This window comes from Scedosporium apiospermum, assembly GCF_000732125.1.
Source record: "Scedosporium apiospermum strain IHEM 14462 chromosome Unknown SEQ_SAPIO_0132, whole genome shotgun sequence".
Taxonomy (NCBI): domain Eukaryota; kingdom Fungi; phylum Ascomycota; class Sordariomycetes; order Microascales; family Microascaceae; genus Scedosporium; species Scedosporium apiospermum.
Window position 1 is genome coordinate 80214 of NW_015971833.1, and position 25651 is coordinate 105864.

At 49.9% G+C, this 25651-nt stretch overlaps 6 protein-coding genes and 2 pseudogenes across 6 annotated transcripts; 5 read left to right on the forward strand and 3 right to left on the reverse strand.

Annotated features, from left to right (window-relative positions):
• Window positions 1-1279: 1279 nt before the first annotated feature.
• On the forward strand, window positions 1280-2341 carry SAPIO_CDS8781 (uncharacterized protein; the record flags this gene model as incomplete). The annotated part of the gene is made up of 6 exons (XM_016790341.1): window positions 1280-1701; window positions 1759-1788; window positions 1880-1961; window positions 2050-2163; window positions 2219-2266; window positions 2330-2341. The coding sequence occupies 6 exons, from the start codon at window positions 1280-1282 to the stop codon at window positions 2339-2341; spliced, it is 708 nt and encodes a 235-aa protein (XP_016639644.1).
• Window positions 2342-3927: 1586 nt separating this feature from the next.
• On the forward strand, window positions 3928-4785 carry SAPIO_CDS8782 (annotated as a pseudogene; the record flags this gene model as incomplete).
• Window positions 4786-5578: 793 nt separating this feature from the next.
• Window positions 5579-7340, reverse strand: SAPIO_CDS8783 (uncharacterized protein; the record flags this gene model as incomplete). The annotated part of the gene is made up of 3 exons (XM_016790342.1): window positions 5579-6879; window positions 6930-7053; window positions 7119-7340. 3 exons carry the CDS (start codon window positions 7338-7340, stop codon window positions 5579-5581), a joined length of 1647 nt encoding a protein of 548 aa, XP_016639645.1.
• Window positions 7341-8010: 670 nt separating this feature from the next.
• On the forward strand, window positions 8011-9003 carry SAPIO_CDS8784 (annotated as a pseudogene; the record flags this gene model as incomplete).
• Window positions 9004-9932: 929 nt separating this feature from the next.
• SAPIO_CDS8785 (uncharacterized protein) lies at window positions 9933-11785 on the forward strand (the record flags this gene model as incomplete). The annotated part of the gene is made up of 6 exons (XM_016790343.1): window positions 9933-10146; window positions 10208-10562; window positions 10623-10893; window positions 11456-11533; window positions 11592-11680; window positions 11752-11785. 6 exons carry the CDS (start codon window positions 9933-9935, stop codon window positions 11783-11785), a joined length of 1041 nt encoding a protein of 346 aa, XP_016639646.1.
• Window positions 11786-16901: 5116 nt separating this feature from the next.
• On the forward strand, window positions 16902-18992 carry SAPIO_CDS8786 (Vanillyl-alcohol oxidase; the record flags this gene model as incomplete). The annotated part of the gene is made up of 4 exons (XM_016790344.1): window positions 16902-17569; window positions 17826-17998; window positions 18429-18675; window positions 18749-18992. The coding sequence occupies 4 exons, from the start codon at window positions 16902-16904 to the stop codon at window positions 18990-18992; spliced, it is 1332 nt and encodes a 443-aa protein (XP_016639647.1).
• Window positions 18993-20823: 1831 nt separating this feature from the next.
• On the reverse strand, window positions 20824-21729 carry SAPIO_CDS8787 (uncharacterized protein; the record flags this gene model as incomplete). Its single annotated transcript, XM_016790345.1, has 4 exons — window positions 20824-20943; window positions 21024-21267; window positions 21357-21426; window positions 21486-21729. The coding sequence occupies 4 exons, from the start codon at window positions 21727-21729 to the stop codon at window positions 20824-20826; spliced, it is 678 nt and encodes a 225-aa protein (XP_016639648.1).
• Window positions 21730-23008: 1279 nt separating this feature from the next.
• SAPIO_CDS8788 (uncharacterized protein) lies at window positions 23009-25076 on the reverse strand (the record flags this gene model as incomplete). The annotated part of the gene is made up of 8 exons (XM_016790346.1): window positions 23009-23152; window positions 23229-23573; window positions 23634-23873; window positions 23936-24251; window positions 24316-24442; window positions 24516-24705; window positions 24767-24873; window positions 24953-25076. 8 exons carry the CDS (start codon window positions 25074-25076, stop codon window positions 23009-23011), a joined length of 1593 nt encoding a protein of 530 aa, XP_016639649.1.
• Between the last annotated feature and the right edge of the window lie 575 nt (window positions 25077-25651).

Consider the following 25651-nt stretch of genomic DNA (forward strand, 5'->3'; position numbering starts at 1 on the left):
TTTTTTTTTTTTTTTTTTTTTTTTTTTTTTAATTTTAATTTTTTCGTGTATCTTAAAACTGGGCTATTATTGATATTATATACCTCGGTAGAGAATGGCCATTTCCCCGCAGAGATGGTGTTGTAACGTAGGAAACGGCGCGAGAAAGTCGTGGAGATGGTTCGAGATGCGACGAGCATAACCACTCCTAGTGAAGAGAGCCAAGGAATGAAGGTTTGAGACCTGCGTTTTGCTGGGAGTTCCCGAACGGTACAGAACGGACTGTAGCATACTAAGAAAGAGCTTTTGCTCAGAAAAGGTGGGTTTAGAGAGGTGACGATAGCAGAAAATCATAGTGCTTGAGATCGCTGAGATATACTACCCACTTCATCCTTGAAGTGCATACGCCTCGGAGAGGACAGTTGGTTTGAGACACTTGATTTGATATTGCCGTTGGGGTATGAATTGAATGCTACCGCTCCCATTTACGTGGCAAACTGGCTACTAGTTTGGAAATCGTGACATATTAACATCTATCGAAAAGGGAGAGGGTTGAAGTGATAATACTCTCTTCCGCTCTACGAGACTTGCTCTTCTTACATTCTTACATGTAGCCAGAAGCACTGCAAGATTGTCGATCAACGCAGAGATTTCCGCTGGCGTTAGAGCTAGTCATCATAGAAGGTCGACAGGTTGGGCTCGAGAATATGACGAAACTCGGTCATCCCCCAACAGTGCGTCCACACTAGGCCTTGCCCTGAATCTATGAGTTGACGCCGAATCGCAAAGCTCGTCAGAAAAATGTCCATCACACTTTCGAAACAAACCAAACCCTCACGTCGCATAGCGAGAACGACCGCAACATCTCCCAGTCGCAGATACAACGCACTCTAATGTGCGCATACGACCCCGCCCAAGACCGGGGACGTATTCCGTCAATGTCATCTAACATTAATACCCGAATCGGCCCTCTCCAACTTGCCCGACCAGACAAATTACGAAATGTCGCCAAACACGTCCAACTGCCGGGATGAAATAGATTGCCTTCGCAATTTCGCCTGGATTCCGGAGCCAATAAGTCTGCAGGTTTGCTTATGGACCAATTCTACTTAATTTATATGGGTCGGTCCTGCCCGATTTCCAGGTTTGCGGAGTGGGAGGGTTGAAATATCCCCAACTCCCGCGATCCCCTTTTCCGCAGAGGGCCACGTCGCACCTCGCATCACGCCCGCGTCCCGATTTTGGATCACCCACGAGAGCGAAACCCGGTTTTTGTCAACGTGACGCTTTCCTTCTAGCCATGAAGCTCCTGGCGACCCTTCTCGCACTTGGAGGGCCTGCTTCGGCCCACTACATCTTTCAGCAACTCTCCATCGGTGGCACCCAATACCCGCCCTGGACGTATATCAGGCGCAACTCGAACCCGGACTGGTTGCAGAACGGGCCCGTGACGGACCTCTCGTCGAACGACCTGCGCTGCAACGTCGGTGGTGGCGTGAGCAACGGCACCGAGACCGTCACGGTGAAGGCGGGGAGCGAGTTTACGTTCACGCTAGACACGGCCGTGTACCACGTAGGCCCTACTTCGATGTATGTCGTTTTGGAGACGAGAGGAGGAGGACCGCTCGTGGAGACTAACGAGAAGAAGATACATGTCCAAGGCTCCCGGGGCTGCTGCGGATTACGATGGCAGCGGGCCCTGGTTCAAGACCCACGACTGGGGTAAGTTAAACCGACCTGTCAGGAGTTTTCCGCGCTGGTGATAACAAGGCGCTTTAGGTCCGACAGGAACAAACTGGGTATTGAGTAGTAAGTAAAGGAAAGCCCGTTCCCCTCAGTTCCTTGCAAACGTGGCGCGAGTTCGCGCTTGCTGATGGAACGCAGACTCGTACACTCACAGTATCCCGGCGTGCATCTCCGACGGCGAATACCTCCTCCGAATCCAGCAACTCGGTATCCACAACCCCGGGGCCCCGCCGCAGGTCCGTATCTCTTTGTGTCCTTTGTCTTTATTTCTTTACTTGTATTTTTGCTTTTATTGCTTCGCCGGGTACTAACCTTACTGTGAAGTTCTACATTAGCTGCGCGCAGGTCAAGGTCGAGGGAGGGGGTAGTACGGAGCCCTCTCCAACTGTATCCATCCCAGGGGCCTTCAAGGCTAACGACCCTGGATATACGGCCAATGTGAGTTTGGTGCTTGCGGCATTGAGAAGAGAAGGGAGCTGACTCTCATTTGTAGATTTATAACGGTGGTGCGAACAACTATGTCGTTCCCGGTCCCGCAGTGGTAGGCAACTTGATTCCTCGTGCTAAGGCGGACATAACTATCAAATTTCTAACTACTCCTCAGTTCTCATGCTAAGCGACGTATTTGCCGGCGATGTCGATGTCTGTTCTTTTCCCTCCCCCGACTACAAAACCGGACGACAGTAAAGCACATGGGAGATGATCGAAAGGTATCCCAAAGGCGTGCGTGATGCTGTACTATATGTGGGAGGAGCTTGTGTCATCCCTTTACTATCTAAACATCAAAAAATTGGGCCAATTCTGCTTAGGGGTAGTGGAGACTTTTTTTCGGTTTATCCAGCAACCAGTCTGGAAAATCTTCTGTATAAACTTAGCAATTCTAGCTCGGGCCAGTGTTTCGTCATGTCTAACATGAAGTCTTCATAAGCCAGTCTTCTGCTCCCTGGAAAAGCGTCCAGTGCCTCGATCGGAAACAGCCAGAAGCCGATAGCTGGCTTCGCCGCCCGTTCAAGATCGTCGTTTAGAGGGTCGGGTTCTTGTTCCCAGTTCGCCTCCACCCATCTCTCGTCTTCCTTTTCTAGGAACGCTTTCGCGCTTTCGCGGTCGTAGATCCGACAAGATGGTATGCTCGGTCTGCTTGTGAGGGGCAGACGGTAGGAAATGCGGCTTGGAGATATGTCCAGCTTGTCGAGAAGTCGATTCCAGACGTGAAAGGGCCCTAGAGGATCGAACGTGAGCATTAAGATTCGGTTGAGATCCTGGGTTATGCCACGAGGATCTCGGCATAGACGCTCAAACGGACCCATTTCCGCCATGATGGGATAGGAGTGGTTGAAGGTGCCGCGGTCAATCAATACTCCTACACGACGAGCGACTTGGTGTAGTTCCGAACAGATATTTCTAACGGTCTCCCTAACCTACGGTCTCTCTAGCCTCAGCGTCGATGTAATTGGGAAGATTGAGCGCGTGGATCAGTAAAGTAAGCATATTCAGCCAGTCGCTAAATTACGCAGGCCGACTTGATAAGGGTCGTAGGTCGTCTTCAGGTCGTATACCGATATGACGTGAAGGAAGTCATAGTCGGGACAGAAACCCCTCCTGGGCAGTCGAAAGACTACTGCGGTCCATCCCATTCTTCAAAAACACGCGGGGTATACGGACTCGGAAGAATTTTAAGGCCACTTGCCTCGATTCCCTATTTACTCGCAGCAACTTGCTATGCAATCGACGTGTGTACGTATAAGGACATGATAGCCGTTTTTCGCCTCAGCTGAGGTGCTTCCGGCCGTTGGAGTGCTCTCAGCAGGGTGTATTCTAAGTATACGTGGGCGCTCCAGAATCTTCTCCCATACCATGCGCCGGAGCTCGGGGGGGAGTTGGGGAAAGACGTGGAAAGTCCTTCCGCCCTCCAGGTTGGGCGGGCCGGTATAAACTTGCACATGGGCGTTTGCATGTCGACTTTACTGGTGTTGGCGGACCCCGCCAATTTTTCAATGCGACCTCGCGATCTATTAATCATCGTGGTGCACTATGGTGTGATCCTCAGATCGGCGGAACTATATAAGAGGTGGAAAAAAGAAAAAAAAAAGGAATTGTTTCTCTCTTTTCTTCGAAGCGCCATTGCTCCTTGTCTACCGTCACCACTTATCGCAGAAGTTCAACCTAGTAGAATCTCACCAGTCCCGGAAAGAAATCAGCAAAATGAGCAGTTTCAATCTCAAGTCAATTCTCATTATGAGCCTCCTCTCCACCGCGTCGTCCGTCCCCCACCATAATCCGAGATACGTCGGCCCCGAAACCGGGACCCTAGTCATCGTCGGTGGGGGGGAACTCGACGACTCCATCTACCAACGCGTGATCGACCTGGCCGGTGGAGACGATGCCCCCCTCGTCGTGATCCCAACCGCCGGTGGGGCCGACAGCTACGACGACGACGCTGCCGGGGCCGGATCCTTCCGTCGTCTCGGCGCCAAGAACGTCACTGTGCTTCACACGTACGACCCGGAGGTCGCCGACACGGAGGAATTTGTCCGACCGCTGGTGGAGGCCAGGGGAGTTTGGTTCGGGGGCGGTCGTCAGTGGCGGCTGGTGGACGCGTACGCGGGTACACTCACCGAAAAGGCCTTCTGGAAGGTGCTCGCGCGGAACGGCGTCATCGGCGGATCATCAGCGGGGGCGACCATACAGGGGAGCTTCCTCACAAGAGGAGATACTGCCAATAACCAGATCGTGGTCGGTGATCACCAAGTAGGGTTTGGTTTTGTCAGAAACATTGCCATCGATCAGCACATACTTGTACGGAACCGGCAGTTCGACTTGTTTGATGTTCTAAAGGTCAGACCGGAGCTACTCGGCGTCGGCATCGACGAGAACACGGCTCTCATTGTGTCCAAGAATGATGCAGAAGTGTTTGGAGCGAGCTATGTGGCCGTGTACGATGGAACTTTCTGGTCGCGAGAGGGAAGCGACCTGAAGAATCTTCCGGATAAATCGTCTCTGTTCTACTTCCTCAGAAATGGCGAAAAGTATGACCTCGGAAAGAGACAGGTAGTAGTCTAGGTTGTCTGACGTGTTTCCCGGGTGTCTTTGATAACCTGGGCACTCAGAACCGGCTACTCCTAGGTAGCCCACCTAGTATTATTGTATAATATTTATCAATAATACTAAAGTCAAAAGACTTCTATTATAACATGACTAAATTATAAAATCTAAAATTGTAAGACAGTGCTGGAAAATGTCGCCGGTAACACGAGCATCTGGAGGAGTTCTTCCAGGAGAGTGACTGACTCCGGAACCTGTGAGAACCGGAGAAAGGATCTTCCTGGCCAGGGAGAGGGTAGAAGAGAGTGTCTTTTTCCATTATTATTAAGTTCTTTTAGTTTTTATCAGATTAAGAAGTTAGTTCCAGCAGTAAGGTTAATTTAACCACTTTAATATTTTCAAATGCAGCTCATCTCTTTGCCAGGTCTAATTCCAAGAAACTGGAATCCGTTTTTTGTCTATCAATTAGTGTGTCTTGTATCTTACAGACCTCGCATCACTTTCCCGTTCGATGTTTCCATTACATTGGAAGTACCCCCTTGGTATCCTTGCCCTTGTTTCTGGTCGACCAACTGTTTCGACGTCTGTCCAAGGGCTTGCAGCCGCTTTCTGGGAGTTCTGGCTGATGACCATCGGCCACCTATCCCAGTTCCATTTCCTGTTCAATTTTATGTGTGATGTTACGGCTAGGCTGCACTTGTCTGTCACACCATCTGTGCCATCGTAGGAAGAATACCATTGAACTACTTCGTAATAGGCAGCTATAGAATCAGATGTGGAGTTCTATTGAAAAAGACTATCACTACCAAAACTAAATACTCGGAGGTGGAGGTCGTTGTACCTGAGGCAGAACAAGCCTTCCGCCGGAGAGGAGAGTATTTTTTCCCTCGAATCTTCGAGCGACTCTATCCCCGCCGTCGTGCCTCATCGGTGGTATTGTACTAGCGGTATCTTGAGCACCAATCTCCAAAGAGATGCTCTGACCCGCCTTTAGATAAAAGGCTGCGGGATTAAAAGGAATTGTCAGGGTGTAAACCTTGCCCTTCTCAACTTTGGAACGTGGAGCGAGTGGCTGGAATGGCACGCGTTCATACTCGTTAAAGCCAGCTTCAACTTCCTCTCTGTGGGAAAGGCGAAAGTAACCCTTCGCAAAATGCTCGTTGGGTTCCCCGTGATTGCCCCCTAAAATAAAAGGCTTTCCATTTGCGTCTAAAGCTCGAAGGCTCAGGAATATGTCGGAATCTTCTGCTTCGGTACTGACTTGGATTTCAACGAAAGGTGTTCCAAGAATCTCGAACGGTTCTCTAAACGTGCTGTCAAGCTCAAATGTAACCGTGCCGGTGAGCCCCTCGTACTCAAAAGCCTGTTCTCGTCCTGCCTGACGTGCAAGGCTTAGCTTCTTATCTGGAGTTAGGTAAAATGACCGCTCCTCAGCATCTGGGGGAGGAAAAGCTGCCTCGTGCTCTCGATAGAAAGAACCTTCGCTGTGGTGCTGAATCAAACGAATTCGAGGTATATCGAGGATTCCCGAGTCTTTGATGCCGTGTAGAAAGTAATCGAGGAACTTTCTCTGTAATGCCACGTGTTCAGGATGGTGATACCACGCCAAATGATTTCCGGTATGCATCTCCAGCCATTTTTCTTTCGAGGATGATTTGTTAAAGGAGAGGATGTTTCCTGGAAGATGGACCTCGCTGTCTGTCCAATTGCCAGCAGTGTAGAGAGGAACGTCAATGTCAGAGAGCCTCCGTTGCTTGAATATTTTCCATAAATCGGAGTCGGGATACTCGTAATCCCGGATAAGTCCAACGTAGTCTGCCCGATTGGCAGCAAGTTGTGCCGCATCTAGTCTTCTGTCTGCGTTACCGCTTTGGTATGGGATGACGACGTTCTTGTACCAATGAGCGTGAAAGTTCTCTCCGCCAATCCCCCCTCTGCGCGTTGATTGATATATATCATGGCTTGCCTCATAGGCAACAACGCATGTCAAATGAGGCGGTTTCTGCATGGCAGCGATATATCCAATCATACCATAGTAGCTGATGCCACTGGTAGCGACTTTGCCGCTCGACCAAGGCTGAGTACCAGCCCATTCAATTACGTCGTACAAGTCTATGCGTGGTCAGCGATATGCAGCGATGGTCACCTCAGGACCGGCGTACCTTGGCCCTCCGCATCCGTTCCGACTCTCATCGAACGCTCCAAGCTAAAAGGATCGAGACGCCCTTGGCTGCCGCCTACACCGCGACCGTCTACCCTTAACAGGGCGTATCCGTACTCCTTCGTCTAGTTTATCATTAGCATAAGAGCATAGGGGAAAAAAAATTGTTGGGATCGTGTCGGAAACGCACCCAGATGAGCGGGTCAAGGAGTTCAAAACAGGCATGAGGTCCTAACGGCTTGATTTGCCGGTACATGTCGGCATACATCGTCGTTTGGGGGAGCCCGAACTCCAAAACGGGGATGTCTTTACCGTAGGGACCAAGGCTACAGATGACTGGCACCTTCTGACCCTGCTTCGAGGCAGACGGGGGCAGAAAAACATCCGCGCACAATTCGATCCCGTCGCGCATTGGGATGTAGGTATGTTTTACAACCGTGTAGCCATCCGCATCGACGACTTCGCTAGTATATTTGGGTAGGTTAGCTTTCGCCGCCATGTTGCCTCGAATGGTGGATCGAAGATTGTTAATGTGAACGTCTCAAAAGCGATATATCACTCAGCTATTAAACGGGAGTAGCTGGTAAGACCCGATAAAAGGAGGAAATATGCTGATATTTTATGATACCTGAACGAGAGCTGAACCAGTGCCCAGTCGAGATGCAGAAAAGCCGATCTTTACCGGGCGCCATCTGTACAATGAACCCCCCCGCAGAAATATATGCGGGGGATTATACCTCCGCCGTAGCCCGCACAAGAAAAATTGGCCGACGCGAGCTGCCGCCCAATACTGGTGGAGGGGCCGAAAGCAAATCTTTCCCACATATTAGTATTAACCGCCCGCAGAAAACCCATGTGGGAGTCCGAACCTCCGCTATACGCCCGCACAAAATAAATACATGGTCGATACGAGTAGCCGACTACCAGGGTACTATGGATACAAATATAGCTAAGCTCGATATTTTGCCTTATCCGCCCACCTTAAAAGGTACGCGAAGAGCACACAATCTGTGTGACTGATGGCCTACTCGAAACACTGTTATCGAAGCCATACGACCCGAATTGACTCTTAGACTACGACAATGGCGCAGGAACTCAAAGGCACCCTCGGCGATCAGCACGATTGCCAGTTTGCTTCTGATCCTCGCAGGAACGAAGATCTGGGGGCCAAGCTGCGAGATCGTCATGTGCTCATTGCCGGTGCTGGTCGTGGGATCGGGCGCGCGACGGCCGAGTTTTTCGCATACGCCAACGTCAAGTCACTCAGCTTAACGGCCCTGGAACTGGACGAGGTCGATGAAACTGCCCAATCATGCAAGAAGATCAACCCCAAACTCTTGACCAAGACGGCGGCATTCGATGTCAGGGACTATAATAAAGTGCAGCAATTTGTCGACGAAGTCCACGGCGAGTTCGGTCGGATTGACGTTCTTTTCATGAACGCTGGCCGGCCTCCGCAGTGGCTGCCAGTTCACGAATCGGACCCCGAAGTGTGGTGGGATACCGTGGCCATATCGCTACAAGGAGCCTTCAATTTCAGCCGGGCGGCACTACCACTACTGCGCAACCAGAAAGGCGGCCGAATCATTTTCACCGCTAGCGCAGGTGCCCATATGGATAGGGGGATGGGCAGCTATACGATTGGAAAGCTTGGACTAGTCCGACTGAGCGAGATCCTGCACCATGAGAACAAAGATTACAATGTTAAAGCCTTTGCCATCCATCCGGGCTCCGTTCGCACTCGATTCTTCACCGACTTTCAAGATGCTGTGGACGGAAAGATCAAGCCAAACAGCTATGTGCCATCAGCGATGGAGGGTGATAAGAAGTCCGCGGAGCTTGTGGTTAGCTTATTCGGAAATGCCGTATGGGATACGCCGCAAATGCCGGCAGGCCTAGTTGTTGTCCTTGCTAGTGGGGGTTTGGACTTCATGTCTGGCAGATACGTGGATGCCACCAAAAAGGTCGAGGACTATATCGCGGCGAAGGATAAAATCGCAGCTGAAGACTTGCACAGGGTAAAATTAGTCGCTGGTGATGGTGTGCTCTTGCCGTACAATCCGGAAGACCAGTAATAGGGGCCATAGTGCGCCGGTGATTGCGGCTCAATGCAAATATATTCTTTTTTAGGAGCGGGCCAGAACTTCGCCGAGGAGGCAAAGAGGAATTCAATTCATGTGAATCTCGGTAGTGCAAGTCGTAATCTGCTACAGCGCTGATGCTAAGCCGGCGCCGCCCGTTACTAGATTAGAGTCGCTTCTCACTATGGATGCCTCATGCCCCAGAGTTGCAGCTGGCCAAATCTACCTCGCCAATTTCTAGCTCTTTTAAGTCTTAAAGAATGTTATCAAATTCGTCCCTCGTCCTCCGGGAGTGCCATCTACGCCACTGAGTGATGGCAGGACAGGTATGTCTAAGGCCCATACCAGGTCCCTTGGCTTCTCTCACTCGCCTCTAGCTCACAGCCAATAAATGCAACGGCGTCAGTACGAAGTATTTACGAACGGTAAACCAGTAGGCGCACATCCTGTTCAAGCAGTAGATAGAGTTAGGAACAGTACGTCGGCTTCTTCTGTTCACTCGTATTTGGGATAGGCTGCTCTTGGGGGGGACCAGCTCCAGGTAGCTCTTTTGCCCCTTTTCCCTACCCAGTGTCTATTCACCATCAGAATCGTCGGCTTCCCTGGGATACCTCAGGAAGGCCATCGCTCCAGATGGGACACACCTTAGACGTGCTCAAGGAAGTGCCGGGGGCAATTATTCTAACACGTGCGGAGCCCCCGCAAAGTAACCTGTCCCCCGCAAAGCAACCTGTGGGAGTACCCCGGATTTTCCCCGCGCCTTCACTCAATCTACCAGCCCAGATGTAAATAAGAAGAGTGCCGCCCCCGTCAAAGGTCACGGAAGTAGAGAGAGCTCCTGTCGTCCCATCAGTTTTCGTGCACCATTCTATCTTCGAGCCTACAGCCTGATTTAGCATAAGACTATAATTAGACCTATGACAATGGCTCTTTATAAGAACAACATGTTTATAAGTCCGACCGTGGCCGATCCCAACAAAACTACCTTCCTCGCCGTTATCACGATCGTAATTATCCTCTGGTATCTCCTTACAAAGTTCGATCGACACCTATATCGGATTCCGGGGCCTACCCTAGCCGGTTTCACGTCATTATGGAAGACTTGGGACACGCTCAAAGGAGAATCCCAATACACAAGTGAGTCCTAATCGACTGTTAGTTTTCAGCGAAACAGTGGCTAATACGCGGTCAAATGTAGCAATCAATCTTCATCGAAAATACGGACCACTCGTGCGAATCGGGCCAAACCACATCTCAGTCTCAGACCCAGCAGCAGTGAAAGTCATTTACGCAGCAGGCAAAGGGTTTACCAAGACAGCCTTTTACCCGATTCAAACGACAGTCCACAATCGAAAACCGCTGTTTAACTTGTTTGCCACTCGAGACGAACAATACCATAGCCGAATCAAACGACCTATTGCTCACACTTATAGCATGGCTGCTTTGACTCAATTGGAGCACAAGATTGACTATGTGACGAGCATGTTTATGACGAAGCTAAGAGAAGACTTTGCTGAACGAGGACGTGTCATTGACCTGGGACAATGGTTGCAGTAAGTCGCTGGCGATCGGTCACATACGTAAACGATCGCCGTATGCTAACTTTCTGTTAGATGGTATGCATTCGACGTAATCGGAAATCTGACCTTCTCGAAGACTTTGGGATTCATTGAGGAATCTCGAGACGTTGACAATATCATCGCGAATATCGGATCCTTCTTTATTTATGCCGCCGTCATCGGCCAGCTCCCATTTCTTCACAACCTCTTAGCCGGCAATCCTATCCTACCTTACTTATATCCAGAGATCGAACAATTTAATCCGGCTGTCAAGTTCGCGTTGAAATGCATAGAGCAGACCGAGAGCTCAAAAGTCGACCCCCAGGTGCGAGGCGACAAAGATGGTTTCCTGTCCCGCTTTCAAAAATTAATAGATGCTGGCGTTAAGGGAGGAGCATATGGAGGCGAATTTGGACGGGTCGACGCGCTCAATCACAGCAGCACTAACATGCTTGCTGGTAGTGACACGACAGCTATTGCGTTAAGATCCATCATTCACCAGCTGATCACAAATCCTCTGGCATATCGCCGACTCCAGGAAGAGATAGATAGCTTCGACAAAAGAGGCTTGCTATCGGACATCGTCAAAGAAACTGAGGCAAGGCAAATGCCCTACCTACAAGCGGTAATCAAGGAAGGCTTGCGGATCCACCCAAGTGTCGGGATGCTCTTGGAACGCCATGTCCCGAAAGGTACGTTTACGCATTTGAACGTCGGCCGCGAAAGCTAACAGCCACCTAGAGGGTGTTACGATATGCGGAAAATTTCTCCCTGGAGGTACCGTCGTCGGAATAAACCCATGGGTTGTTGCCAGAGATCCTTCAGTGTATGGCGAGGATGTAGATTGCTTTCGGCCTGAAAGGTGGCTTGACGCTACTGAGGAACAGCTTAAAGCAATGGAAAGGAGTTCTCTTGCTTTCGGGGCTGGCTCGCGTGTCTGTATTGGCAAGAACATCTCCATGATGGTGAGTACTCAAATTCCCGCAGTAAATGCTAACATGGGTCTGATTTTGCCATCATTAGGAAATGTCTAAGGTCGTCCCTCAGCTTTTCAGGGAATTTGATGTATCCCTGGTCTCGCCCAAGAAAGACCTTCGAACAGTGAACCATTGGTGAGTACATCGGTCTGAGAGGGAATTGGCTAAGGCCGAGTGTGGACCTGTCAAGCTGTTTCACACTACAGGTTTCTCAACTATATCAACTATATCAACGCATAGCTAACAATCTACCTTTTGTAGGTTCACCGTTCAAAAAGGGTTGGAATGTCGTTTGACTGTACGGCAACGCCTCTCAGCGGAGACAGTTTGATTTCATGTTCGCCTTCATATTTTCGCTGGTAGACTAGCATTAGTTAGTTTCATAGGAAATGAGATCTGATCATCTCAAAATACGCTCAAAAACACTAAGGATACGGTCAGGGTGACTTCGTGTTAATTAAGCTGCTAATGGCCAGCATTCAAAGTATGCAGTGTATTGTCAGAGGATGGTAATGGCGAGACAAGAATTCGTGAAATGACTTGTTACAGGTTGCAATAGCGCGAGCCAGGAAGCAGGCAGCCTATGAAAGAAAGAGCCCACGACAGGGCGAGATATTGACATCCCGTCAGATTAGACGCACCAAGCTCTAGGAACGTTTCGTCGTTTTTCTCCGAAGCCGCAACCAGGTCGGAGTTAGGCTCATTGCCGGGGCAAGCGGAATATCCGCGGTGGCAACGGAGTTGGCTCCGCCCCATTCCATGGCGTTCCCTCGATGTCCACAGCGGGGAAGAAGAGCCTGAAAGATATTGAACAACACGTCAGAGGGCCGTCCTAACTGTGATTAGCGGGACCGCCGCGTCGAAAAGCGGAACATCCGCGGGTAGTTTCTGTCACATATGGTCGTGGTCGGCATCATGAATTACATATGCCTTGCATTTGACCGGGGGCTGCCTTTCCCCGTCGCATTGGAGCCCCAAACGATGTCGCCAATAGCAAACGGATCGAGGATCCCGCCTCAATAACGGTCACGCAGCATCCATAGCCTCAGACGTTCTCACTTAAGCCGAAATGTCGGCCGTGTAGACATCTGCGGGATTTACGCCTGAGTATTCAACCTCGATCAGAGCTTGCCCTCCAGAAGGTTTTGCATTTCCCCGAGAAGTCTGTGAGCTCGACATAGTTGTCGAGTCTAGTATGGAGGACCCTGTTAACTCTTACCGCGATCTGGTGACACGATGACTTATCTGCCTATGGGAAAAGTAATATTGAAGGTAAGTGAGCGGTCAGCATGGCTTCCCATTTTCTGTCGTCGCCCAGAGCTGTGGAAAGAGAACTAGGCTTGGTAAAACGACTCAGAAGTTTCAAGCTTACCGCCACCTGCAGCTATGGCGAATTTCATGGCTCGTCTCGATGGGTGGAGCTCTTATTACTAGTATTATTTATCTGATGTCTTATCTCCACACCTGATTTTTTTTTTTTTTTTTTTACGTGATTTTTACTCTTCTCGCAGTGCACTTGGCTTATAATAAGTTTTGAAACGGACTCACAACCATTCCGGGTCCATATTTCGCGGGATACGCTAAAGGTTTTGGAGGTTATGGCAGATTCTGCAGCTATTAGGATCATCTATAATCGTTCAAGTAGATTCGACAAGACGGAATTCCACCATGTCCCAAAGCCCAGTCGTCGGTGGAAAAGCACTTCCTCTAGCACTATTTAATTTGAGAGGCGAGATTCAGCATGCAAGGCTGAAGCGTGTATCAGTAAGCGCATACCCACCCAACAACCTGAAATCCATGGAGCCACTTATCGACGAGATATCGGATGTGTTCATTGAAACGACGAAGAAAAGGGTTGTCGAGCCTTGAGAAGAGGTGGACCTTGGAGAGTAGATCTGGTATGTCCCATGTTTCCCCACTGGGTTGGCACTGATTAAATTCTCTTTACTGCAGGCGATATGTTTGATGTCGTCCCACCTTGATTTGGAAAGGGACGGGACGTCATGCATTTGACGTCCTGAGCAACTTAAGGATATCGTGAATATCATCGGGCTCATTTAAGAAAGCAGCGCAAAAATGGATCCCTCTCTCGATTCGTTCGATAACCCCCCGAAAGTCCAGCTAAGGTCTGTTTCTACATCAAAGGATGGGATGCCGAGATTGATCTAACGGATTGAGGTGGTAGCTTCCCCGCATCGAACGCTCAGGCGCAGACTGCCCATGTCGCCATAGACATGGAAAACATTCGGTGCTGTACGCGAATCAGGGGGTGCTAGTTTAATAAACACTGCAACGTGTAGCCCAAGTGGAACACCGTATGTGCCCCCCAGGTGTGCGTTCCGTCGCCTGCCCCGCATTTTCTGCCGGTCACAAATGCCGAAACCCGCCTTTCCCCAGATTTCACCCATCCACTCCTGTCGACTTTCCCACAGCTTTGCACAATTTCAATGTCCCAAGGTTCAGGACATCACCACAGTCTGTCCCTGTGTTCCTTTTTTTGTAAACCACTAAATATGGCAACAACTGAGTCTCCTCATCGTCCCAATGCTTCGTCGTCTTCGGGCGCCTTCACTTGTGGAACTTGCTCACAGAACTTTCGCCGAGCGGATCACCTTCGGCGGCATGAACTCAGCCACGGATTCCCAAAGTACCTCTGCTCGCATCCCAGGTGCGGTATGCGCTTCCACCGGGACGACGTACGGAACCGACACGAATCCATTCACCGGCCTAACCCGTCCAAGCAACCCAGAAAAGCGCGACGAGGTGTCTTGCCTCGCAGTCGGACGAAGTTGATAATCTCGAGAAGCACCGGCAGTGCTTCGTCTGCAGAGACACATGTCTCACAGACACAGACCTCGGACGAAGATATGCAATCACAATCAGTGTCCGCCTCTTGGGATTGGAATATGGATGACGTCGACGCTTGGTTAGGAAGTGGTATTGATCTTGTCCCTGACGACTTTGTCGCACAGCGTTTCACGTCCCCTAACGTAGATCTTTCGGCCTCGGAGACGTCCATAATAACTTTGCAGCAGGTAGAGGCCCCGGGATCGCGGCAAAATCATCCTGGAATGCTAATTGTAACATGTAGTCAACATCTTTAGAAGACGAGGTGTTACGGATATGTATCGAACATTTCAAAAAGTCCAGTCTGCTCCGCAAACCTTTTCTACACCACGAAACAATCAATTCGCCTTCTCTGCCCCGAGAACTCAAATTAGCAATGGCAGCGCTAGGGTCCGTTGGTGTCCCCGAGTTAGTCGAACCAGCGAGGGCATTCTTTGATGAGGCTTGTAGGTATTTACAAGCTTCGACCCTCCTGGTAAGTAAATCAAGATTTAACACGAGTTTCCTAAAAGCCGTAGACTAAACTGTTCTATCAGCCAGAGCTTCGTCGATTACAATGCGAAGTCCTTCTCATTGAATTCGCTATTTGGATGCAAGACGACGATGCATTATTCCAGTGGGCGCTAAGAGAAGGACAAGCAGCGACTGCGGTTGGTAGCTGCCTTGATCCCTTTATATTAATTTGCCATCTCTTACTAACAGCTCTGAGACCGTACATACTCTATTAAAACAGCCAAGGAGCGTTGCCGTGGAGGACTGGAAAGCATGGATTTATCGAGAAGAGGTTAAACGGTAAAGCTGGAAGTTGATAAGAGATGTTCGGCAAATTGTAACTGACTGACAAGCGCAGTACGATCTTTTCATTCTACTCGGTATTTGTGACTGCTTCTCTGGTTTACGACTGCGCAATTCCGCTATCGTCCCAACACCTTACACTAGATCTTCCCGAGTCCGACGCTTTGTGGACGGCAATCAGTGAATCCGAATGGCAGCACCAACTGATGGCAAACGTGTCAGTGCCTCAGCCGGACGTGACATTTCAACTGGCGCTCTGCACTTTACTTAGCTGCGACACAGTCCACGGCGATACTCACGAGACTGCAACAGTATTTGGTCAGTATATCCTCTTGTGCGGCATCGCAGACGCTTTTAATACTGCCAGAAGATTGCCAATGAACTATTCATCGGCAGATGGATTCCGGACGGGTGCAATGTCGGCGTTCGGGCCTCGAAGCGTCTTCCTAGAGTCTCTAAATATATGGAAGACTTTATGGTGGAGCAACCTAGATTGTAATCGGGACAAGGCGTCATTCGCCTTCCCCGGGGATGAAAGCGTGTTCCTCCTGAATCATCTATATGTCGCCCTCTCTCGTAACTGCCTGGAAGTATCGCACATCGCCCGGGAAAGTGTTGCTGCTGCGATCGAAGTATTTTGCGGCGCGTCCAAAGCTGGGTTTCTCGAGGTATGTGATCCCCCATTATAGCTCTCGGAAAAGGTGTTTACTGTAGCGAAGGTAGAACAATATGCTCGGCGGGCATTTAGCGCCGGGGCTCGCAAACATGCAATGGCGTGTGCGAATTTTATGCTGGACTGGTTGAGGTTATTAGTCAAGCATGGACCCGACGAGTTCCTGTTTTCAAATCACGGTGAGCTATTATGCGCGGTGCGTCAGAGCGTGAGAAGGGGTTCAAGACAAAATGTGAATCCCGCAGGTGGTCTCGGCTCACCCGAACTTCTACGGGCACATGTACAGGACCTCTGGAATATACTGTTTGGCGGCCATGAATGGGTTTATTGTTCATCATGAAGGGAAAATGCTTGCGGATGGGTGGAAGGTGGCAGGAAGGTGGCCATGACAATGCCCGTAATAGAGACTGATACGTGGACTGTTCCAGACTGGGAGCTAACCTACTGTGTAGCAACAGTCGGTATTAATTCCAGACCTATGACTTGAGGATTCTCCTCGGCCAACTAGCTGTTAGACCTCGACGCACAAAACTTTTGTTTTGTCAGCGTAAAGGGTGTGTATACGATATCGTAACGGCCGCGATGATGATACAACTGATCTTTAGGAGTGTAAAGTGGGCTAGTGATAATCCCCTTACATGTCTGGACGGGTGCCTTCGTACCTATAGTAATCAGGAAGCATATGCGGGCAACTCACTTAACCTTCGCCCCCGCCTTTCGAACCACATAACATCTCCTCCATCTAAGAGTCGTGCGGGCCCCCGCCGACAGGAGACAGCCTATATCTTATAGCGGGGGCGGAGTCAAACAGTTGCGGACAATCTCTATTCGTTATTGCGGGGGCGGGCCGGGCGGGAGTTAAGACTTATTATGGGGAGATCAGCGACGGGCGAATCCGCCAAACTGTAGGGAAGACAATCGACATATATATCATTAGGAGCTTCAAATTCGAAGCTTTCCTTCCATCAATCAGCACTAGCAGTTCTCCAGCGCAAACGTACCTAACTTACCGAAGTCGCCTCACCACCATCGCGAAGAATCATGTCTTCAAATGCTTCCATTACTGATCCCCCGGCGTTGAAGGACGTCTATTCTGGCGTTCCTCTCCGTGTCTTTCAGGAGGCTAAAGAAATGAAAACCCGTCTCTATTCTCACCCAGGCAATACCCCTCGAGAGTCGTACTTAACCCAGGCACTTCCTCCATTCACGTCCGCTTCTCAATTCAACATCGCGATTGACAAGCTCCGAGAGATAGTTGGCGCTGCAAATGTCGAGCTTGTTGGGGGCCAAAAAGTTCAAGACGGGTGGTATATGGAGCACCCCAAAACGCACGACGCCTTTTCCATCTTTGACAGAGGTGATTTGGTGCCCTCGTCTATAGTTTCACCAGCCTCTACTGCAGAGGTCTCGGCTATTGTCAAATGGGCAAATGAGTTCAAGATCCCTATTTACCCTATATCTCTCGGCCGAAATTGGGGTTACGGCGGTGCATCTCCTCGAGTACGAGGATCCGTTGTTGTGGATTTGGGCAGAAGGATGAACAAGGTCCTGAATATCAACAAGGCCTCTGCAACCGTTCTCGTGGAGCCTGGCGTGACGTACTTCGCGCTTTACGAAAAACTCCAGGAGGTTGCGCCAGAGCTGTCAATGGATTGCACAGACATCGGCGGAGGCAGTGTTCTTGGAAATGCCTGCGACCGTGGATTAGGGTAAGTCCTTTCAGTCCTTCCCTAAAAAAACTTGATGTGGCCTCACGAAATTAATGCTGTGCTAAGGTGGACTGCCATGGCTGATCATTTCGGCTCTCATTGCGGACTAGAAGTCGTTCTCCCAAACGGGGAAATCATCAGGACAGGTATGGGTGCTATGTCGGCACCTGATGGCAAAGATTTCAGTGAAACTTGGCAAGCAAACAAGTATGTATACCCGAGTGTCGTTTGAGACCGAGCGAACTAACTCGTCTAGATATGGTTACGGGCCTTATACAGACGGTATTTTCAGCCAGGGAAACTATGGCATCGTTACGAAAATGGGGTTTTGGCTCACGCTAAAGCAGCCAGCTCAATCCTTTCTTGTCAGCTTTGAGCGAGAGGAAGATTTTCCCGAGATCAATGAGCTGGTGAAGGACCTACTGAGGCGTGGGTTGGTGCATAGTGTCCCACAGCTAAGTTCAGCGACCCAAGATATCATCGCCAATCATTATGTGAAAAGGTCAGACATCTATAACGGGGAGGGTCCTGTCCCGAAGGAGGTATGGAAAAAGGCGATGAGAGACTACTCGTTTACCGGTGAATGCGCGTGGTTATTCTTTGGTCAGTCCCTCAGCTACAGCACTTTGATGCCCGACTTAAAGTTAACAACACATAGGAACGGTTCTGGGTACCCCGGAGACTACTTCGTCCCTTATCGCTCAGGTTCGAAAGGAGGTGTCACGAATTCCGGGTACCAAATTTTATCTTTCCCAAGAGCTACCGGAAACACATTACCTCCATGACAAGAGCGGGATACATCAAGGCATACCGGCCCTTCGAGAGTTATTTTGGCTCAATTGGATTCCCAATTGCGCAGGTCTGTTCTTCTCACCCATCGTGCCAAATGGTGAGAAATACTCGAGATTGATCACGAACATCATCGATTCCATCGTCGAAAAACACGGATTCGACAACTCCAAATCGTGGTGTGCTCTTCCACGAGAGACACGCGTGGTTGTGGGGCTTTTATACAACGTCGAGGACAAGAAGCAAAAAAAGAATGCCTTTGCATGCATGCGAGAGTTGATAGAGAGCTGCAGAATTCACGGCTTCGGAGAATACAGGTACGTGCGGTTAATAATTAACGGAATGCTAGCCGCGATCTTGGTCTAACAATTATCTGTTCCTCGTTTATAGAACCCACACTCTTCTAGCGGATCAAGTCGCGCGCTCCTACAACTGGAACGACGGCGCACAGCTAAAGTTCCACGAGCTGCTGAAAGACTCCTTGGACCCTAATGGAATACTGGCCCCGGGGAGATGCGGAATCTGGCCTGCAATTTACCGCAATGATAAGGAGCATAAGTGGGCGATCACCTACGATGACGGCCCCGACGTTGAGAGCTCGGTTAGGCCAAGGATGGTCGGAAGCCAAATTTGAACTGTGGGTGTCAAAACAGGCACCTCCTTCTGCGTCCTATTGGTACCCTCTAGGTTAGATTGACATTTAGTTACGGAGCAGACTTAGTGGTTCGGGTTACGTTGAGACCATACGTTTTTCTTTTCGAAAAAAGGTTTGGACGCATATTTTTCCAGTCTTAAGGGGCTGTGACGAAATGTAAAGGCCTTCAGCCGCTCTCTATGCAATATTACGCAACACGTTCGACTTCGTTGAGATTGAAGACATTCACACAAGATTCCAATTTAAGTCAAAGCGTAAACTTGATAATTCCCGAGGTTATCAAACTAATGCCGTAACCGGCCTCCAATGGTGTGAGCCTGGAACAACATCACCAACCCAACGGTGGTTGGGGAGCTTCAGCGCTGAGGCCTCTACATAATTGAAAGAGCGGCACTCGGTGGCTCTGGTATCTAGAGCAACACCACTGATATCAGTGCTGACGGCGGAGCTGGGATATAGTAAACTCGGGCTCAAAGAGTCCAAATGAGTCCGAAGAAGATGCTTGAATGAACTTAGTGATGAGCATTGTTAATAATGCCCGCTCTGCAGCTCTAAAGGTCGTGGATTTAGTTGAAGAGCACACTCAATATTGCAAGCTATTAATGCAGGAGATCCCTTGGCTGTCTCTATCCATTTCCTTAGTATCCTGGGTTGAGGACGTGGGAAGATCCTAGAGACAGAGGAAGACGAACCTGGGAGGAAGGCACAAGCGACGACCACACTCCACGTGTCTTCCCTGCAAGGTATCTTAGGTTCAGTGTGGGGGGAGTCTCAAGATGCTGATTCCCTATTCTTTTTCAAATCGGCATGGGACCTTACCAACGGCGCCGATACGCACGTGCACATCGAGGGGGAAGTGTCTCTAGACAATTTCACCGACAAATAAGGCTCGGAACACAGTATCTCGAGTTCAGCATCGCTCTAGACGGGAATATACTGGACATCGCCGAAGCAATCAGGAGCTGTGACTACCAATCCACTGCCAATATATCCCTAGTGCTCAGGACTCCGAGTTTCAGAGTTGTTAACTTAGGGGTATATCCGGGAAGCCTTTTTCCTCGAATTAAAGCAAGCCTACATGAAATTGAACTCGTCGGGCCGTATCGAATGTTAGTCCGGCATCAGAGGCACCTTTTAATAAGGGGTGACGAAGACATCAGCCTAATTATATAGTAGTCTACCTCGGAGCCAGCTGGACACTTGCGAAATTTATTACTATAGTAATAGGGACATGCAGCCTTGGGGATCCTGTTCCTGTTTTGCTTTTATCTTAGTTTCAAGCTCATCAAGAGATCCAAGCCAGTTAGTTAGCCTTGAGCTTGACATAGTAGACCCCTTCAAATACTTCAGAAATCTGACACGCGACTTTCATGTCTCCGAAGACTGCGCCAAATTAGTACTATTCAAACTATATTCTATCAGCACAATCAGGTACTCTACTCCCAGCTTTCGATAGTCAGGGCTTATAGCTGGGGAGTTGTATATCTTCTAATTGGCTATCATTTAGTGCCCGTATTAACTACAATAGAATGAGAGAGTACGGCAAGAGCCTAGATTTCATGTGTATATTTTTTGGGTCTCCTAGGGTGATTAATTGTTACATTGATAGTGCATCTCAAACACCTCGAGGAAACTCTATCAGATGCTGTAGTCAATCTTGGCACCGGCCAAAGATTCGAGCAAAGGAGATCGTTGAAGCCCTGGCCTAGGATCATCAGATATGAAGTTTATGGGGAATCCAATCTATGAACTCATATATACATATGCAAACGCTAAGATACCTGGCTCAATACCTAGCTCAAAACATTGCTCAGGGCGCCGGTAACGCCTGCGGATTGGCGTCCTTGGCGCTGATCACCTTGGCCATGTATTTGCTACCAGATTCTTTTAGCGCATCAAGTGCGTCCTTAAGCTTATCGTGCTCCAGTGTCTAGAGCAGACGGCCCTCGTTAGTAAACGTCATTCTTTCAGGGCTCCACTGTCTTGGGACTTAGATTCTGGATAACTTACGGCGCCAACCGCTTTCGCGGCCTCAGGATCCCTAGTCCCGACAATACAGACAATCGTGTTGGCGTCCTCGCGCGAGGGCGCCACGACGAGGTATTCTAGGCCATCGAGGGCGGTTCCAGAGCTTAGGTATTCCTCAAAAGCGACGGCGGCTGCGTCTTGCTTTTTGGCGGGTATCCTTATATGGGAAGCGGATAGGAAGGGGCTAGCAGGTGTCTTCGCCGCGCCAGGAAGGATCAGGTGGTGGCTGTGATGGCATTACTTAGTTTTACATTCACGTTGAGAAAGATGAAAAGCATTAAAAAAGCCAACTAAAATATGATACGGGGCTCGTACCAAGTGAAAGAAGGGTTTGTCGTGTCGATGAGCTTGCCAAACGCGGGCTTGATGCTCTGATAGCGTTCACCTAAGTTGGGGAACACATCAGCCGTTGATACGCCATTCTTTTTAGTAGCCGTAACTTACTTGGCTCGAATATGTCCTTCTCCTCTGCCGAGGTCCAGTCTGCGATGAGAACGGCGATCTGGGGGTCCTCGATCTGAGAGGCGTAGAGGGATTGCCTTGAAATAGGGAAGGTGAGCGAGATTCCCGTCGTGTCGTAGAAGATTTCGTTCCACTCTTTGTCGGGGAGGCTACTCTTTCGGAACGTGCAGAGCTCGAGCAGGCGGCCAGGGCCGTCTTGCTTGGGGTATACGATGGGGAAAGGCATGTTTGCAGTGGAGGCTACTACACAGAAGCAATGTCAACGGGCAAGATCTGCAAGGGGCGGCAGACAAAAAACCTAAGCCTGGCTAGTGATACCCTATAGTAGTCGCGTGGATGATTGCGCTGGGAACGACTTTGTTTTGTACGCTGGGGACTACCTCAGGTCCGCGTCCTCTAGATGGTGCACTTTGAAGAGACGCCCGCAAGGATTCCGGCACCCGGTTACCCTACCCAGTTGGGCCCTTGAAGTCCCATCCGAGTCTCCTACCCAGTCCATTAGCTCGTATCCAGTGTCTTTTTTGCGCTACGAGGCAATGTCGCTCAAGATTTCTTGCACGCCACCTCCAACGCTGCGACAGGAAGCTATGGTAGATATTCTATAGCTGGCCCATGTACGAGCTCTCCCCACACTAAAGGGGGTGCTAGTTTAGTATACGCACCGAACGAAGAGCTCAAGCACCGAATTTAGTTCCAACACGCCCGTTACATTTCGCCGCAGTATCGGATCCATCGGAGTATCGGATCAACATGCGCAAAATAAGATTCCACCCCCCTTCTTCATTTACTTCCCCTACCGCTTTAGGCACGTATGGACACCCGCGGGTATTGGGTATCGGCCTCTGACGAAGCAAGGGAAAGAATGCACGCCCACCAAACGGAGGCGCCGTATTGGAATTTGTGCAGGTGACAGCGTGTCTGCCACCTTGATTTGTACCCGACTCTCAGTCCGTTGGCGCGCGTCGGCATTGACAGTTGAGACGGGAGATGTGTTATGCGTATTTTTCAAATATCTGCGGTTCATATGCTTGTTAGGCCTCAGAAATCCGGTTGGCGTCGTCGTGTTTTCGTCTTAGCCCTTTGGTAGTGGGATAGGGTGGAGCGATTAGTACTTCCACTAACCATACTTCACGAATGGAGATCCTCGCAAGAGTTGGCCCGTATATGAGCACGATAAAATTAAATGAGGTGAACGGCTGACATGGAAGACATTGGGGCAATACTGGAGCTTAGTGAATACAGCATGATGTTATAGATTATGCAAGGTGATATACATCGGAAAACCAAAGGTGCATGCTCGACATAACTTGTATTATAAAAATGGCGTCAGAGTAAAACAGCTTTATCCACCCAGAGTCGCATGTACTGTGAACCAGCTTGACTCCATGGAGTTCTTAGGATATAGTAACCGCAATTACTCAAGGCTACAAAACCGAATCGAATATAGTCCTCAAAAGGGTGCAAATTGGTATTAAGAGTCAAATATTGGCTAGTGAGTGGGTGGCCTAAGCAGCCGTCTCGACAGCCTGGATGGAGCCATCGCGCTTCTCGTTCTCACTGCTAGCGACCTCTCCGGCTTCCTGGCGGCGCCGGAGAGCCTCACGCTTGAAGTGACGGGGAGGGACCTTTTCACCGAAGAGGTGGTCCATCTAGAAAATATCATATTAGCATAAATATTCTCTCACTTCCTCTTTTCAAGTAGAAGGAACCTCGTTTAAGACTCACATCTTCGTAGGTAAGACCCATGGTCTCGGGAATGAGGAACCAGAAGGCGATGCACAATGGGACGCCCAGTCCGAAGAACACAAAGCCGACTTTGGCGCCGAGGTTTCCAGCATCCGGGTTGATCATATAAGGGGAGACGAAGCCGATGAGCCAGCCGACTGCAGCCTGCGTAAGACCGAGTGCGGAGATAGTGGTGGGGCGCAGAGGTGGAGAGGCGACCTCGGAGCCAATGGCGAAACCGACGGCCCCAATGGAGACTTGGTAAAAGATGGCCCAGAGGAAGATACAGACGAGGGTGACCCAGAGTGAGGCGGCGTTGTTGATGACACCCATGATGCCCATGATCTAGCCTTTCGTGTTAGGGTGAATACTTTTCTTCATTTTCTTCTTGAGATATGTGCTTACCAGTTCGATAACGGTCAGGGAAACGATACCCATGAGTAGTAGGGGTCGGCGACCGGCAGTCTCGATGAGTGGGAAAGCCGAGACGTTACTAGCAAGCATGCAGCAGTAAAGAGCGACGGAGACCTTGAAGTATTCCTCAATCCCGAGCAGGGACAGGAAATAGGTGATGTATCCGAGCACGAAAGCGGCACCGATTAGCTGCTGGGCGGCAGCGGGCAGAATGGCGATAATGGTACGTTTCTGGCATCCTATGGTCAGCGAATTTTCCCTTAGTGCCATCATCGGACATGTCAAAACTCTACCAAGTTTGTTCCTTTGAACATTTGGATAACCGGAGGGCCATCGACAGAGGCCAGCCTCGCCATCTCCTCGCTCACGGTGATGACGTCGCGGATACGCACGATCTCGGCGTCGATGAGAGCCTTTTCCTTCTTTCCGTGGATACGTCCTAAGCTCTTCCGTGCCTGCTCCTCACGGTTGTGCTGGAGATGCCAGTACGGAGACTCGGGGAAGAAAGGATACCCGAGGAGGATGGCGGCGACAAAGGTGAACTGGAGGACAATGAGGGTCTGGTAGGACCACTTGCCGCCGATGTTATCGGTTCCGTAGGCGACAAGGCTAACGGGCGTGACAAAGTTTAGTTTATAACATGATAGGACATGTGGAAGGGGGAATATCTTACGCGAGAACAAATTGACCGAGGACGATGGAGCCGTTCATAAGGCAGAGGAAGAAGCCACGGAGCTCAGGACGGGCGTTTTCACCGATCCAGACAGGGGAAATGATGAACACCATACCAAATCCAAGAGCTAGAGAGCTTAATTGATTAGAATTCTCTCCTTTCCTTTTCCAGTTATCGATCGACACAGGGGTTGGACTTACAGTTAACCAGACGGCCGGCGAGGAACTCCTTCCAGTTGTTGCTTCCGACTTGCACTCCAATACCCGCGGCTGTCAAGATGGAACCAATCAAGATGACCCACTTGCGGCCGATTCCATCCATGAGTTGACCAGCCACAAGAATTCCAACGGCATCGCCCGCAGTGACGACACCGGACCATGCAGCTTGGACCTGGATACCTGGCTATCAGCATTGGATAGGGGGTTGGGTCGTGAGATCGTAAAAGGCCTACATTGGCGGGAATCAGGTAACCGGAGGGCTGAGAAGGCCAAGGGATACCCATCTTCTGCTGGAAGGCAGGGAAGGCCGTGGCTGTTCCCGCAATACCGAAGTCAAAGCCTGGCAAAGGTGTTGTGGTTAGTGTCCATGTCTAAAGGCCACAACTCTCGCTCTTCTGCTGTCTCGTATGAAAACTTACCTAACATCATTGAGCCGATGGAAGTGTAAAGAGCCCATAGGAAGAACCTTTTCTGGAACTTGAGAATCTTCCATCTGTCCTCAGAACGGACCTGGGTCCAGTCGATTGTGTTGCTCGAGCCCATGATGGAATGTGTCTACCAGGTACGGGGCAGACAGAAATGGCTGAAAATAGTTCAGAAGAACTACGGGGACAAATGGATAACGGTGATTGTAGAATAGTTTGCTGCGGTCAGGTCTAAGATGCGGAGGTTCGGCATCTAATGGAAACTTTCAGATTTTTTGAGTCGACCTTATTCACGATGCGGCGTTCTTATAGACGAATACGAGTAGAAGGTCAGAGGATCTCCGCGATCAATCCAATTACACCCTCTGGGATTAAGATTATTTTAAGCCAGGACAAATCAGGAAACCGACTCGTAGCTAGCTGTCGAACATATATAGGAGCAGTAATTAGACTCGAAGTACACCTCGCGGTGTACACGACACTATACTTTCTTTCGCCTTAGCGGTCAAGGTTTTAGCACTAGTCTTGGTATACCGGGATGGTTTGGATGCATGTGCGCTTGGGTTGCAGCCTTGAGCCACGGCAGACACAATGAGAGGCGAGTAATAATCAAATCTGGGGAGCATGGGGTTCACCCAGCTAGCAAGCATAAGCCAAGCCTTGAAAAAATGCGGGGAACAGAGATCTTGGAAA